At 41.4% G+C, this 15,598-nt stretch overlaps 1 protein-coding gene and 1 pseudogene across 1 annotated transcript in view; one reads left to right on the top strand and one right to left on the bottom strand.

The window, feature by feature from the left end:
* The window catches only part of Pi4ka (phosphatidylinositol 4-kinase alpha), a 134,044-nt gene that overhangs the window by 96,416 nt on the left and 22,030 nt on the right, over positions 1-15,598 (bottom strand). Inside the window, exons 2-4 of the mRNA XM_038345205.1 lie at positions 14,813-14,929; positions 10,922-11,015; positions 5,506-5,594 (exon numbers count right to left, since the gene is read on the bottom strand). Coding sequence (XP_038201133.1) covers positions 5,506-5,594; positions 10,922-11,015; positions 14,813-14,929 — 300 coding nt within the window. The remainder of the gene's footprint in view (positions 1-5,505; positions 5,595-10,921; positions 11,016-14,812; positions 14,930-15,598) is intronic.
* LOC119825791 lies at positions 2,399-2,493 on the top strand (annotated as a pseudogene).

Genomic DNA, 15,598 nt, shown 5'->3' with positions numbered 1-15,598 from the left:
AACTTTTTGTTTGTAGCTCACTAGACTGGGATGCAAAACCACACAACTAAAAGCAAGAAACAGATGTGACAAGATTTGTTCATAAGTAGTCAATGTTCTTATATCTTCCTAATATTAATAATACTACTGAAATAGTGGGGTAAGAAACGGCTCAGCTATTAAGAGCATTTTCTGATTTTGCAGAGGAGTTCAGTTTGGCTCCCAGCACCTACGTGGCAGTTCACAACTGTATGTAACCCCAGTTCTAGGGGATCCAAGCTCCTCTTCTGGCCTCCAATGGCACCAGGCAGGGGTGCGTGATGGACATACATAGATCCAGGTAAAACACTCATACACATAAAATAGAAGCAAATGAATCCAGTGGGCACGAGAATCGTTTCTGTTTTATACACTTTATAGACATAGCCTGACAGTTTGATTCATTTGTTTTATGCACTTTATACTCACAGCCTAGCATAGTTTTATTCAATTTTTTAAATGAGTCTGCATTGAATGCAACCCATCACATGCAGTGAGACACAGAATTTTCTACTGGAGAAGTGACATTAGTGATCAAAATTTCAGATTTTGGATTCTTTGTTTTGTTTTTTATTTTGTTTGTTTTGAGACATGGTTTCTCTGTGTAGCCCTGGCTGTCTTGGAACTTGATCTGTACACCAGGCTGGCCTCCAACTCAGAGATCTGCCTGCCTCTGCCTCCCAAGTGCTGGGATTAAAAGCGTGCACCACCTGGCTTCAGATTTTGGATTCTTTACTAGTGACATTCAATCTGTATTTTTTTCTAATTTCATCAATTTCATTGCTGGCCACATTATTTTGGCAAACTTTATTCATAGATAAAGCCTTATTGTTTAACATCTTTAATCTTAGCACCCAGGAAGCAGAGGCTAGCAGTTATCTGTGAATTCAAGGCCAGTATACAGTCTACACAGTGAGTTCCAGACCAGTCAGAGCACCCTAGAGAGACTCTGCTTTAAAAAAAGCAAAAATCAAAACAACAACAACAACAAAACCCCAACCAACCAGCCAAAAAAAAAACAAAAAAAAAACCAAAAAAAACAAAAAAAACCCAAAAAAAACAAAAACCAAAAAACCAGCATTGTAATGCTGTTCTTGATTGTCACTAAAATCCAATTGAATGGATACACCTGTGAGGGAGTATTCATAATTAACTCATTAGAAATAGGAAGATCCACCTTTGTTCTGTGACACGTCTTCTACTGGCAGCCTATATAAGGACATGAAAGCAGGAAGCTCTTGTCTGCCTGCTTGTCCTTGCTCACTCTCTGGCAAGTCCATCCTTCAGGGCATTATAGCCTGCTTCTTTGGGATTCTTGGACCTTCTGTTGGTGACAGCCACTATTGGACTAGCTGGACCACAGCCTGTAAGTCATTCTAATAATCTCATATATATGTGTATATATATACACACATGCATATACACACATAAAGCTGTTCATTCTATCACCTCTCTTCTTTTTTCAAAATATTTATTATGCATACAATGTTCCTCCTGCACGTACACTTTCATGTCAGAAGAAGGCACCAGATCTCATTACAGATGGTTGTGAGCCACTACGTGGTTGCTGGGAATTGAACTCAGGACCTCTGGAAGAGCAGCCAGTGCTCTTAGGCTCTGAGCCATCTCCCCAGCCCTCACCTCTCTTCTTTAGAGACTCCTAACTAATACAGACTTTGGTACCAAAAGTGGTTCTAGGACAACAGAAGTATAGGGTGGATTTTTTAAGTATCTGGAATAGGCTTTCCTATTTGCTGACACTTAACAGTTACTGAAGTCTTTCCTAGAAGCTTAGAGTATTGAAAGCCATCATGTGAAGTATATTACAAACTGAAGGAGACAAATGCATCTGATAATCCTGATTCACCAACTGTGAGAGGCAATGAACTTGGTGACTCTGTGTATAAGACTTGTGAGAGTTTGTGAAAAGTAAGGAAAATTGATGGAGGACTCTCATTGGTTAATAAAGAAACTGCCTTGGCTTTTTGATAGGGCAGGATTTAGGTGGGTGGAGTAGACAGAACAGAATGCTGGGAAGTTAGTCAGACCGCCATGCCTCTCCTCTCTGGGTCAGTTGCCATGAAGCCAGCCACCAAGTCAGACACGCTGAATCTTTCCGGGTAAGACACCACTTCGTGGTGCTACACAGATTATTAGAAATGGGTTAATCAAGATGTGAGAATTAGACAATAAGAGGCTGGAACTAATGGGCCAGGCAGTGTTTAAATGAATACAGTTTGTGTGTTGTTATTTTGGGGCATAAGCTAGCCAGGCAGCCGAGAGCTGGGCAGGAACACTGCCCACAGCTCCACACTACAGAAAATGATGATACCAATGGTTGCTACCATCTCTGCTTTGGCAAAGGGAAAGAACGAGCTTCATGCTCGCTTTGGCAGCATATATACTAAAACTAGAATACAGAGAGGATTAGCATGGCCCTATGACACACAAATTTGTGAAGCATTCCATATTTTTTTTTAAAGAAAAGAATGAGCTTTGAGGTAAAATGAACCAGTTTCTAGCACTCCAAATCGTGAAGGGCAACAATGAACTAGTGATAAACTGGCCAGCTCCAGGCACATGTAAACAGTCTATAGGTCTCCAAGTGAGCCCTAGAAGAGAATCTTCTCTCCAGCAGCCACAGAGCTCAAGTTGCTCTGTGGAAATTCAATCTGAAGCCCTCATTATAAGGTTGGCATAATTACAGCTAAATTAAAGTACCAGCCTTAGAAGGTACTGGCAGGTAAAGTAAGGGCATTAATTGGTAGAGGATAGAGATGTGTGGGAAGACCCTATTGAAGCTGAGAACTTGAACCCTCAGACTCTCAAGGGTTTATCTCATCTGAGGAAGCAGTCTCCCCACCCTCAGAAGATGTACTCCCACCCCACCCCCTGAAATACTGCCTTTTCCACCTTTGACTGAGGAAATTAATCCTTCACTGTCTGATAAACCAGCAGTGACTTTCTCTGAAGGAAAGGCCAGCAAAGACAATTCTGATGTCCCTCAGAGTCCAGCTCTAGCACTATGACCAGACTTGGGGGAGATAAAGTGAAGCAGAGAAGTGTGGTGTACTACCACTACAGAGCTTAATGAGCTTGCTCATTCATTAAGCAGAAGTCTGGGGAAAATCAGGTCTCAGGTAGTCCAACAGCCAGTTCAAATATCCAGAAATGAGCATAAATTGGACTGTAGGAGGATTTCTGGAGGTTAGATAAAAGCTAGCATTTCTTAAGAACTTGTGAAACTGGTTCCCATCTGTCAAAAGGAGTCATTTCCTTTACCTCTAGCAGAAGGACATATGGCTACCTTTGGTGCCTATCAGCATATCAAAGTTCATGCTGGCCTCCAGATTCCCTCAGTATCACAAGTACCTGTTATACATGTCAAAGTCCATGCGAGTATCCTTCTCACCTCCTCTTCTACTGGAAATTCCCGACAGCTCAAGAGCTTCTCTCCCCACACCTACTGATCTTTCTTATAATCCTGCTATTCTCATTATGCTTTCTCCATTCTCTATTCCCTGTTACTTTCCATTCTCTTAGGGAGTCCTGGGTGAATATACCCACTCTCTCCCTATTTTCTAACTCTCCTTTACTATGCTCTATTCCCTGTCTTTCCCCTTCTTTAATAGGGATTATGTGTGGGAATGGATCACAAGGGTGTGGGATAATGGTGGAAGGAACATAAAACTGGACCAGGCTGAGTTTATTTATATGGATCCTCTGAGTGGAGAGTCTAGGTTTAATATGGAAGGAATGCTAAAAAAAGGAATCAAAAGTTTGCTTGAATGGTTATTGGAAACATTTGTCAAAAGAGAGCCTACTGAAAAGGAGTTGGAGATGTTACGGCTCAGGGAAATTGCAATCCTAAAGTGGGTGCACTGTGTAAAACCTAATCCTCCACACTGGGAAGGCCCAGAAGACACACCCTTCACTGAGCCTTATAAGTCTTTAAGAGACAAACTGTGAGAGGGCCACCGAGTCACTAAAGGCAGGATGATCACAGCTAGTACCGTGGGCATGGAATGAGTTCTACTGCTGTGAAGACACACCATGGCCACAGCAACTCTTGTGAGAAAAGCATTTAAATGGGCTGGTTTGCAGATTCAGAGGCTCAGTCCATTATCGTCAAGGCAGGCAGCAGGCATGACACACATGGTGCTGGAGAAGTAGCTAACAGCTCCTCATCCATAAGCAAAGAGAGAGGGACTGGGCCTGGCATGGGCTTTTGAAGTCTGAAAGTTTGCTCCCGGTGACGTACTTCTTCCAACAAAGCCACATTTCCTAATCCTTCTTAAATAGTGCCATTCCCTGATGACTAAGAATTCAAATATATGAGCTTATGGGGACCATTCTCACTCAAATCATCATAGGCACTATAGACAAAGCAATGTCTATTTGTCCTGAGTTGTAATGGTCAGCAGAGGCAAAGTGAATTTTATGGTGGCATGACTCCTATGGACCTTTGGTGCTGGTTAATCCATCAGGGTATTTCTAGGAAGAAATACATAAAAAAATCTGTTGCATTTTTATTTGATCTATATAAGCAGAAAAATTCTCTCACAATATTGTTCTCTGTCCCCCAATTTCTGAAATTACAAGTTTTTTTTTTTTTTAAAAAAAGCTTCTGGTTTCTAGGTTTTAAAAACTGATTTTCTAAATAATAAGTCTGATTAAGAACAAGGTTGAGCTTGGCAGTGGTGGTGCATGTCTTTAATCCCAGCACCCAGGAGGCAGAGGTGAGGCCAGCCTAGTCTACAGAGTGAATTCCAGGACATCCTGGGCTACACAGAGAAACCCTGTCTCAAAAAACATAATCAACAAATAAAAAAAAGGTGAGGGGAGTAATGGAGGATGATTCTCAACACCAGCCTCAGGCCTCCACATGCAAGGTGCACACAGGTGCCTGTGCATGCATGTACACCACACCACACATACATACAAACAAAAAAGGAAAAATTATCTTCTACAAGCAACTTCAATCAAGAACCTCGAGGAGGAAAGTGAGCCACCTCTGCCCTCCGTTTTCTGCCCACCGCACACACGGTATACTGAATAAGACCAGACTCATGAGATCCTGAAAAATGCCCAGAATATCACAGTTGAAAAGAACTATGATTATAGCATCAAATAAAGGGGCTCGGGAGATGGTAGAGTGGGCAAAGGTGCATGCTATAAAAGCAGTAAGATATGAGTTGAAATTGCCAGGACCCACATAAAAAAGCTGGGAGTACTGTGTAGACAGACAGACAGACAGACAGTCAGACAGATTAGGGATTTTATACACAAGAGTGAAGAGCTCAAGAGTAAAACACCCAAAATCCTCCTCTGTCCTGCGTATGTACACATATGTAACAAGACATATGCATACACACACAAACAGTACCAAATAAAACAAACACAACCCAATCATGCTTCACACCCCTTTCCATCATTCTGGGGTTCTTTTTGATTAGCATCCAGGCACCACAGTCATCAGATGCTTACCTCATCCCTCAGGGAGGGGTCCCTGTAAGCCACATCGGACAGCAAAGTGACCAGGCAGAAGCTGAAGCTCTCTGCAACTGGGAGTTGACCTGGAAGACAGGAGGTTCGAATGAGATAAAGCACCAGACACAGCTGGCTCAGCGTGCCCCTTTTCTCACACAGCCTGCCAAAGGACCAGCTTAAATGAGGAAAGAAAGCAGATGTGGCAGCTCAAGCCTGTAATCCCAACACTTAGGCAGTAGACAGGAAAATCAGAAGCTCAAAGTTATTCTCATATATGAGACCCCACCTCAAGAAACAAACATACAACAACAACAAAAGAGCTCAAAGAAGACAAGGGTCTGCTTTGCTGGACTTCTGTTCTATCTGCTTATCATAGACTTCTGTAGTAATTTTTAGTTGTTTTTAATTATACTGCATGTGTGACACATGTATGTAGAGGTCAGAGAAAGGAAAACTTGTAAGATCAATTTTTTTTCCTTCCATCATGTGAGTCCCAGGGACTGAACTCCTGGTAACTGAATATGAACCTGAACCCTTCTTTTGTTTTGTGTGTGAGGATGCACAGCTGCAGCATTCTTGTGGAGATTAGAAGGTAGTCTCAGGTGTGGGTTGGTCCTTACCTTTCATTTTGTTCATGTTCCTTTTTGTTAGTGTTGTACTGTGTATTTCCACTGAGCTTGCCTGCAAGCTTCCATGGGACTTCCCTGTCTCCAACTCCTGCCTTGCTATAGGAGTGCTGAAATAGATCTCTCGGACCTGACTGACCAAAATCCAGCTTTTACATTGATGCTATGGTCTGAACTCAGGACATTAGGCTTGTGTGCCCACCTCCCTGGCCCAACCTTGAATTTACGGTCTTCCTGCCTCTATCTCCTAAATGTTGGGACTACAAATTTGGTAATAGGATTGATTATTGGTAATAGATTATTAGTTCTATGCCTCGTTCATGTGGTGCTGGAAATGAAACATGCCTCAAGCATGTTGGAGACAAGCATTCTAACAAGTGAGCTATATATCCAACCCAAGAGATAAATCTAAAGGAAGTAATGGTACATGAGCATTAGCCACCAAGTACATATTAATATCACTCTAACAGAATGAAACAGTCACAGGCATACGTGCATACTGGGCTGGAGACTGTGCCAAGAGTTTCAGAGTTGGGAGCTGCTCTCCTGATTATACCCTAGGCCATGTCCATAAACCTTTAAGTCCTTCTCAAACTAAGCCCAACAGTAGGGAAATTCTGCAAAGTAATAATGGCTGGAAAGAGTACCCCACCTAAAACACCAAAAGCTACAAGTATGTAGCTTTTTTTTTGTTGAGTGTACATTCAAATGTAAGAACTATGGCCATTGTTCCAATCATGTGCTATCATGAACCATGTAATCAATCTTAATACTGAATCAAAGACACAAGAGTACCCACTTTTTCTAAGCAAGGCGGTGATGGCACACACCTTTAATCCCAGCATTTGGGAGGCAGAAGCAGGTGGATCTCTGAGTTAGAAGTCAGTCTGGTCTACAAGATCGAGTTCTAGGACAGCCAAGGTTACACAGAGAAACCCTACCAAAACCAACCAACCAACCAGAGTACCCACTTGATGTAGAATTCCCCTCTGTATGCTATGAATATGTTTTATTGCCATTGGTTAATTAAGAAGCTACTTTCAGCCAATGGCTTAACAGAGTAAAGCCACACAGAAAATCCGAACAGAGAGAGAGAGAGAGAGAGAGAGAGAGAGAGAGAGAGAGAGAGAGAGAGAGAGAGAGAGAGAGAGAGAGGGCAGAGTCAAAGAGATGCCATTTAGCTGTTGAAAGAGACAGATATCTGGAAACCTTACCAGTAAACCACAAGCCTTGTGGTAAAATACAAAATAATAGAAATGGGTTAATTCAAGATATAAGAGTTAGAGCCAGGCGGTGGTGGCACACGCCTTTAATCCCAGCACTCGGGAGGCAGAGGCAGGCGGATCTCTGTGAGTTTGAGTTTGAGACCAGCCTGGTCTACAAGAGCTAGTTCCAGGACAGGCTCCAAAGCTACAGAGAAACCCTGTCTTGAAAAACCAAAAAAAAAGTTAATAAGAAGCCTGAGCTAATAGGCCAAGCAGTGTTGTAATTAATATAGTTTCTGCGTGACTATTTTGGGTCTGAGTGGTCAGGAATGAATGAGTGGCCTCCACCTATACCCACTTTTCATGGATATTCTCAGTATACAGCAGAAAAGTATTAGAATTCTATTAGAATTTTAAAATGATACCTAGGTAGCTCTGAAACATATGTGTGCATCAAAATCACTTTGGGGTTTTTCATAATTTAGATTGCCCAATTTGGGAACTACTACTCTAGATTTTAGCAGTGTAAGTTATACCGCTTTTCAAAAAAGAAGGGAAGCAGCTTGGGGCATGGGTCAGTAAGTATTATGCCAAGCATGAGGACCTAAATTTGATCCCTAGCAACCACATGAAAAGCCAGGCATGCCAGCACACACTTGCAATCCCAGTGCCAGCTAGGCAGAGACAAGAAATGGAAGGATCCCTGGGGCTTGCAAGCCAGCTAACCTAGTCTACTTGTTGAGTTCCAGGATGGTGAGAGCACTCCTATCAACACACAGACAGACAGACAGACAGACAGACAGACAGACAGACAGAGACAGACAGACACACACACATATACAAATGGTAATTTATAGATCAGATAGTAGAGTATTGTTTAGCAAATATGAGGCCCTAGGTTTAGTCTTCAACACAATATAATTTCAGGTACATGCCTGAAATCCCTGCACTAGAGGTAGAGGTGGGAGGATCAGAAGTTCAAGGACAACCTCATTTATCAAGTGTGAGGCCAGACTGGGTTATATAAGACCTTATCCCAAGAGGATAGGGAAATGATTAAGACAAGTACTGCTCTAGCAGGGGATTTAAAGCAGATTCCCAGACCCATAGGGCAGCTCACAACCATCTGTAACTCCAGTCCAAGGAGATCTGATGCCCTCTTCTGGCCTCTTTGGGTACAAGACACACATGTGATATACAGACATAAATGCAGACAAAACATTCATATACTTAAAATAAATAAATTATTAATTAAAAATATTTTTTAAAAACACCTATCTCAAGTGGATCTCTGTAAATTATGGGACAGCCTTGTCTATATAGTGAGTTCCATACCAGCCAGAGCTACACAGAGAGACCTGTCTCAAAGAAAAAAAGAAAAAAAAGTAAAAAGAAAAAAACTGCCTAAAACAAAATTAAAAAAAAAAAAAAGGTCAAATTACTTAAAATGTAAAAAAATATTGGGGGGGATGGCTGGAGAGGTGGTTTTCAGGTTAAGAGCACATACTACTTTTGCAGGAGACCTCAGTTTGGTTTCCAGCATGCATGTCAGGTGGTTTATAACTCCAGCTCCAGTAGAACCTGACATTTTTGGATACTATGAGCACCTTGCTTATGTGCATGGGAGGACATGGATACACACATCCCAACCCCACATACACACCCACCCCCCTCACATAAACATTACACACATACCCTCACCCCACATATGCCCACACCCACAAACTCACCCCTGACCCCCACACACCCTACACACATACCCCTAGTCCCTCATACACATCCTCACACAAACTTGGTGAAGAACATATTTAGCAAGCATGAGGCTCTGGGTTCAGTCCCCAGATCACATATAAATTCTATAAATTTATATATTTTAACAGTATTTCAAACAAGTCAAAACTTTCATTCTAACATGCATCTGTGTATAGAAAAGTGATCTTTGTTTTAAAAATTTATTTATTATCCCAAATTTATGTGTATATCTTCTGTGCACATTAGTACAGTTTCCCTAGGACTTCAGGAGGTGGAGGAGGAAGAGGAAAAGGAGGGGGAAGGAGGAGATGATGATGATGATGATGCTTGTTAGGTCTCAAAGAAACAGGCTAGAGAGATGAGTGCATCCTGCTTTTGTAGAGGACTCAAAAGTTTGTTCACTGACCAAGTTCATAACAGCTTTAGGAGATCTGACACTCTCTTGTGGACTGTGAGCACTGCACTTACATGTACATACCTACACACACACAGACACACACACACACACACACAATCCATATTTTATATATATATATATATATATATATATTTAAAGAAATGAACATCAATAGCTTATGTCATTAGGTAACAGTTATAGATACAGACTTGTATTAATTACAGTCCTTTGAATCATGGAAACATCCATAATTTGAAGAGTCAGTTCTAGACATGGTGGGTAACTAAAAAGGCTGAAAATACATAGATCAAGAGGTATTCAGGCACAATCAGGGTGTTTGTGACAACAGCAAATTGTCTTTAGCAGAGTGAGCCCTTAACAAGTTAAGGCAGCATCACCTATTGAGAAAAAAACAGTGTCTTCGTTACAGACAACAACCCCATGATACATCCAAAGGTTTTATAGGAAGTACTACAGAGACAGATTCCAAAGAAACTTCAGTTTTATGGATCAGGAATCCTAAAACATTGAAGGTGTTCCAAGTTGGTTTGGGAGCCTCAGGGTATGAGTACACAGACTTGGTACATAGCGAATCTATAACCTTCTTACAAAGAAGAAAGGAAGGAAGGTAAAGGAGGGCAGCGGAGAAAATGTGGGACAAAGGCTGTGATGTTCCGTTTGACACCCTTTAACCCCCAAATTCCAAAATACCAGTTAAAAAGAAATGCATTTGAATTCATTCCATTTCTCTCTCTCTCTCTCACTCCCCCCCTCGTTTTTTTTTTTTTTTTTTTTTTTTTTTTTTTTTTTTTTTTTTTTGCAAGGTTTTTGCTCTGTAGTCTTGGCTGTCCTAGAATTAGCTCTGTAGACCAGGCCGCCCTTGATCTCAGAGCTCTGTCTGCCTCCACCTCTACTGGGAATAGTTGTGCACCATCATGCCCAGCAAGTTTTAAAGTAGGAGTTTAACTGAAACTTAACAGCACCAAAAACAATAAAACTATTTCTAGTGAACAATTATGGTTGTGTCCCCCAATGTCCATTTCACCCTTTGGAACAACAGAACCATAATGTGGAGAACCAATCTTTCTCCAGGAGTGAAAGATTGAGTTATCTTTGAGTTATCTATTAACTCAAAGGCAAATGGTTGGTTTGGGGAAGGACAGTGGACAGCAGATGACCCAACTGTAGCCAAGGCCATACAAAAACGAACGTTTCTGAAAGTCTCAAAAGAACTTGCTCATTCCTAGAAGAGTACAATGGAAAGATGCAGGCTGAGCATCCTTCCCCTTCACCCATGGATTCTGGATAGCAGTGAGTTAGGTCAGCCATATCACTCCAGGCAGTTAAGTTGTCCCACTTCTGGTGGGACCAGCCAGAAGCTACCTAATTTCCATATTTTTTTCTTTGTATTCAGAATAAACATGCAAAATTACCTCTGCCTTTCCGAGCTGTGCTTTCTTCCACCCAATACACTTTTGGAAGACCTCTGAGAAGTCGGAGAAGATAAGGAACAACACAGTCTTTGTGCTAAAAACAAACAAACAGAAACTGTATTTAATGAGTGGCTAGTAGGCTTCTTCACATAAAGTAAGCTATCCAAATACAAGAATCCCAGATCCAGCATAATGTAAAGCAGAAGATCACATGGCACCACCCTTCCCATTTCTATATATCACAGTTCAGAAGATGTCACAGTCTGTCCACAGGAGCTCAAGAATGCCCTGCGGTGTGTAATGTGCAGCCTAGTGACTTCTCTGAGGGACAGGCCTTAGAAGAGCCTCTCCAGAAGGTATGCACAAGAAAGTACTCAAGTCTGCCTTCAATAGCGGGTACAGATCACCCAAAGTCACCCATGCATGGATCCTAAAACGAGATTCTTGGGATCACAGTGACACTCACAGCCCTGTTTCTGATACTTTTCTTATTCCTCATCCTCTTCCCTCTCCTCTCCTCTCCTCTCCTCTCCTCTCCTCTCCTCTCCTCTCCTCTCCTCTCCTCTCCTCCCCTCCCCTCCCCTCTCCTCCCCTCCCTTCCTTTCCTCTTCTCTTCTCTTTTCTGGATAGCCTGGAATGCTGTGAAAACAGGCTGGGCTTGAACTAAGAGAGAGAGAGATTCGCTTGCCTCTGCCTCCCAAGTGCTGGGATTACAGATGTGAACCAGCACCCAAGTGTGGTCCCCAGCTTCCAAGCATCTCCATTTGATGCCCAATGAAATAGAAACAGTTATTATTCTAAGCTTGGTCTAAAAGCAAATTTATAAGCAAAAAGGAAAAAAAATCTGTAAATGATAAAAGGCAGTGGCTAGAACATGTGTCTGGGATCATAAGCAGAAGGACTGTATTGCACTGCCCTCTGAAGTGGAGCCTAGGCTCATCCCTACAAAATGTGGGGGCTTTATAATACACAGTGAATAAACCACCTCCACTACTCTGGACACAACTGTTTCAATGATAGCTCAGTAGAGACATAAAGGCAGCCAATGCATCCTGGACAGAGCCAAGCAATATAAACAGGTAGTGAGCCAAGATAAAGACACAGATCCTTGGCCTTCTTGGGGTCTAATAAAAATGCTGGGTTCCACCTGTGTTCAAGAGTCCGTAGGTGGAACTGGCAGTACAACTAAGTTGTAATGTGCTGTCTGACCCCTGGTCAACCCTTATGTAGAACCCAACTGCATAAAAAGTAGTTTGTACTTATTTCTTCCTTTCCATCTTAGAAAAGTCAGGTGTCTGTTTGAGATTTACGTGAATCTATCAAGCAACGCATATATCAAAGAAATATATATTTGAATAGCAGTAGTTTAGAAATTCTTTTCTGCCCTCTATTACTCATTTTACATTTAATACAAGTTGGCAAATAGAAAACTAGAATGGCCGAGGGTGCAGTTGAATGTACAATGCTTGCCTGGCATGTGCAAGGCCCAGAGTTCAGGGACAAATACTGTGAGGAAAGTCAAATACTCAGTGAAAAATGTGGCTCTGCTTTCACCTCAGGATCACTGGTTGCATTGGTCCAAGAGAGTGGAGGGAGCAGAGGCGAGGAATGGGGTTAGGACAGCTGCGGGTGTGACAGAGACAACTCTCTGGGAATCTGACTTCAGTGAATCAGCTCAACTTTATTCCAGAGTATAAGGAATATATATAATATATAGGACTGGGGAGCCTAGGGACAAACCCTAATTTGCAGTAAGCGGCATGGCTCTGTAAGTAGCAGTAAGGTCCTATAGCAAAGCCCCTAGCACAAGTCTTCTAGCAGGAATCTGTGCCCAGGGTCAAGTTAAAGATGAACCAGGCTTCTGACTTAGAGACAGATAAGTCTGTCTTCCAGGCCCAGGGACGTTCTCTAGATAAGGGCAGGTAGAAACAGGAAGTTTTGCTGGGGTAAGAGGGAGTTTCCCTTGTTGCTGAACTTTTGGAAAAGTTGCCAGGCCGTGATAGACTGCAACCTAGATCAGTCAGCAAGGCCTTTCAATAAAAAAAATACAAAAGGGTACATGAGCATGCCTGAAATCCCAGCAATGGAGAAACAGTGGCAGGAGGATATTACCATGTTCAAGGCTAGCCTGGTCTACATAGCTAGTTCTCGGCAAGTCTTTACTAACAAATAAAGCCAGGGATATACAGGAAGACTGTATAAAACAAAATAAATAATAATGTGTATAATTTCTAGGATGTACAGGCTAAAGGTTTTTAGATGAATATTCAAATATATAACATTATTTTCCTAGCAGAACAATTAAACTTAGAATTCAAAAATAGTACCTAGAAATAATAAACACCATATAAATTTAGAATTGATATCCAGTGATCAAGAATTTGCTTTGAAGCCAGTAGGTGATGGCACACGCCTTTAATCCAAGCACTCGGGCAAATCTCTGTGAGTTCAAGGCCAGTCTGGTCTATAAGAGCTAGTTCCAGGACAGGCACCAAAGCTACAGAAAAATATTGTCAAAAAAAAAAAAAAAAAAAAAAAAAGGGGGGGGGCTGGAGAGATGGCTCAGTGGTTAAGAGCATTGCCTGCTCTTCCAAAGGTTCTGAGTTCAATTCCCAGCAACAATATAGTGGCTCACAACCATCTATGATAAAATCTGGTGCCCTCTTCTGGTGTGCAGGCACACATGCAGGCAGAATGCTGTATACATAATAAATAAAAGTAAATTAAAAAAAAAAAAAGAAAAGAAAAGAAAAGAAAAAAAAGAGCTAGTTCCAGGACAGGCTCCAAAGCTTCAGAGAAACCCTGTCTCAAAAAAAAAAAAAAAAAAAAAAAAAAAAAAAAAAAAAAAAAAAAAAAAAGAAAAAAAAAAGAATTTCTTCAAACAGCATTGGCAATTATTTAACAAAGTGAAAAACAGTATACAATTTTTCACTGTAGCAAGAAGGCTGGGTTTAGTTCCTATCAAAATACTATTAGTATGATTTCAAATTTTATTTCTATTTAGTTTTGATAAAGATTGTCTTATGTGACTGATGAATTGTATGACTGATGAACATTTTACCTGCTACTAAAAACCCAGCCTACTTTGTAAAATATGCAATTATATCTCAAAAGAATTTTATCTTAGCCATGTTATGATTTTAGCCAACCACCATGGCTGGCACTTCCGGGTTCCAGGGCCATGCATGTACAGACAAGCCATCAGGCAAAAATACCTAGGGGGTCCCTTAAAAGGCTCTGAGTGACCCACGTGCAGCATGGTTGCATCACCTACGTATGACGCAGCTATGCTCAGTCATCTGTATATGACGTAGCTACGTCACCCCCTTGTGCGCACGCGCTAGGCAGCCTTTAAAAGCTGGACACTCTATCTTCAGCCCTCTCTCTCTCTGCACACCGATTCCCCAGGCCTGTATGTTTCCTCTAATAAACTCCTAAGCATGTTTGTTGCGTGTTTCGTGCTTCCTTCTCACTAGCGCCAGGTAATTTCAAGCTACAGTCCCAAATTTAAAAAAAAAATTAAAAGCCTTGATTATTTATTTTACAACACATTTTTAAAGAATCAGTAGGTTGGCTGAGCATGGTGACACATACCTTTAAATCTCAGTACTTGAGAGGCAGAGGCAGGCAGATCTCTATGAGTTTGAGGAGTCTGGGCTACACAGCTAATTCCAGTACCACCAGGCTATGTAGAGAGATCCTGCCTCAAACTAAGAAAATAAACACAATTCGCTATGTTTCCTAGGTGCTCCATGCCACTGTCCCATTTACCTTGTCTCACTCTGCCCTCATGGCTTTGATTAGGTTGGAAGCACACTCCTTGTACTATAGAACTAGGCAAATATACACAATACAAAACAGATTCAAGAAATTATGAACTTAAAGACTCACCTGAAGATCAGATTCAATGAGAAAAACACCCAATGCAATCACTGCATCTCGCCGTCTTTCATCCAGTAGGAAGATTCCATGGAAGTCTACTGGGCACATGCAAAGCAGCTTTTGGACCTAGATTTAAAAATAAGATTTAAAAACAAAACACAAGGGACTGAAGGGATGGCTCAGCAGTTAAGAGTACATATTGCTCTTTTAAAGGACCTGAGTTTGCCTGTAACTGACAATGGGGAATCCAACTCCTCTGGCTTTTGCAGGTACCTGCACATACCTATACACATACATACAGAAACTTAAAAATAATAAAAATAAGTCTTTAACAAAACAAAACACAGGGTGTGAGAAATAGCTCAACAGTAAAGAACACTTATTGCTCTTGTAGAGGACCTGGATTAGGTTTCTCAGCATCCACATGATGGCTCAGAACTGTATGTAGCTCCAGTTCCAGTGATCTAATGCCTAAGGTTCTGCATGCACATGGTGCACATACATACATTCAGGTGTGTGTGCGCGCGCACGCGCGCACACACACACACACACACACACACACACAAACACACACACTTAACAAACAAGCAAATACACAGCTTCCAAAAACAGAAGGCCACTTTTGGAAAAAACCCATCTTGCAGAAATCCATGTACCCAGTAAGTCACTGTTTTACTTCACTTAAAAGGCCATACTGGTATGTATCTAATTAATAGAGGGTTAGTATCTAAAATATACAAGGAACAAAAAAAATTAAACATCATGAAAATAAATTACTCAATTGAAGACAATGAA

This window comes from Arvicola amphibius, chromosome 10 (genome assembly GCF_903992535.2).
Source record: "Arvicola amphibius chromosome 10, mArvAmp1.2, whole genome shotgun sequence".
Taxonomy (NCBI): Eukaryota; Metazoa; Chordata; class Mammalia; order Rodentia; family Cricetidae; genus Arvicola; species Arvicola amphibius.
Note: the sequence above shows the minus strand (reverse complement) of the source record. Positions and strands in the feature narration are given on the sequence as shown.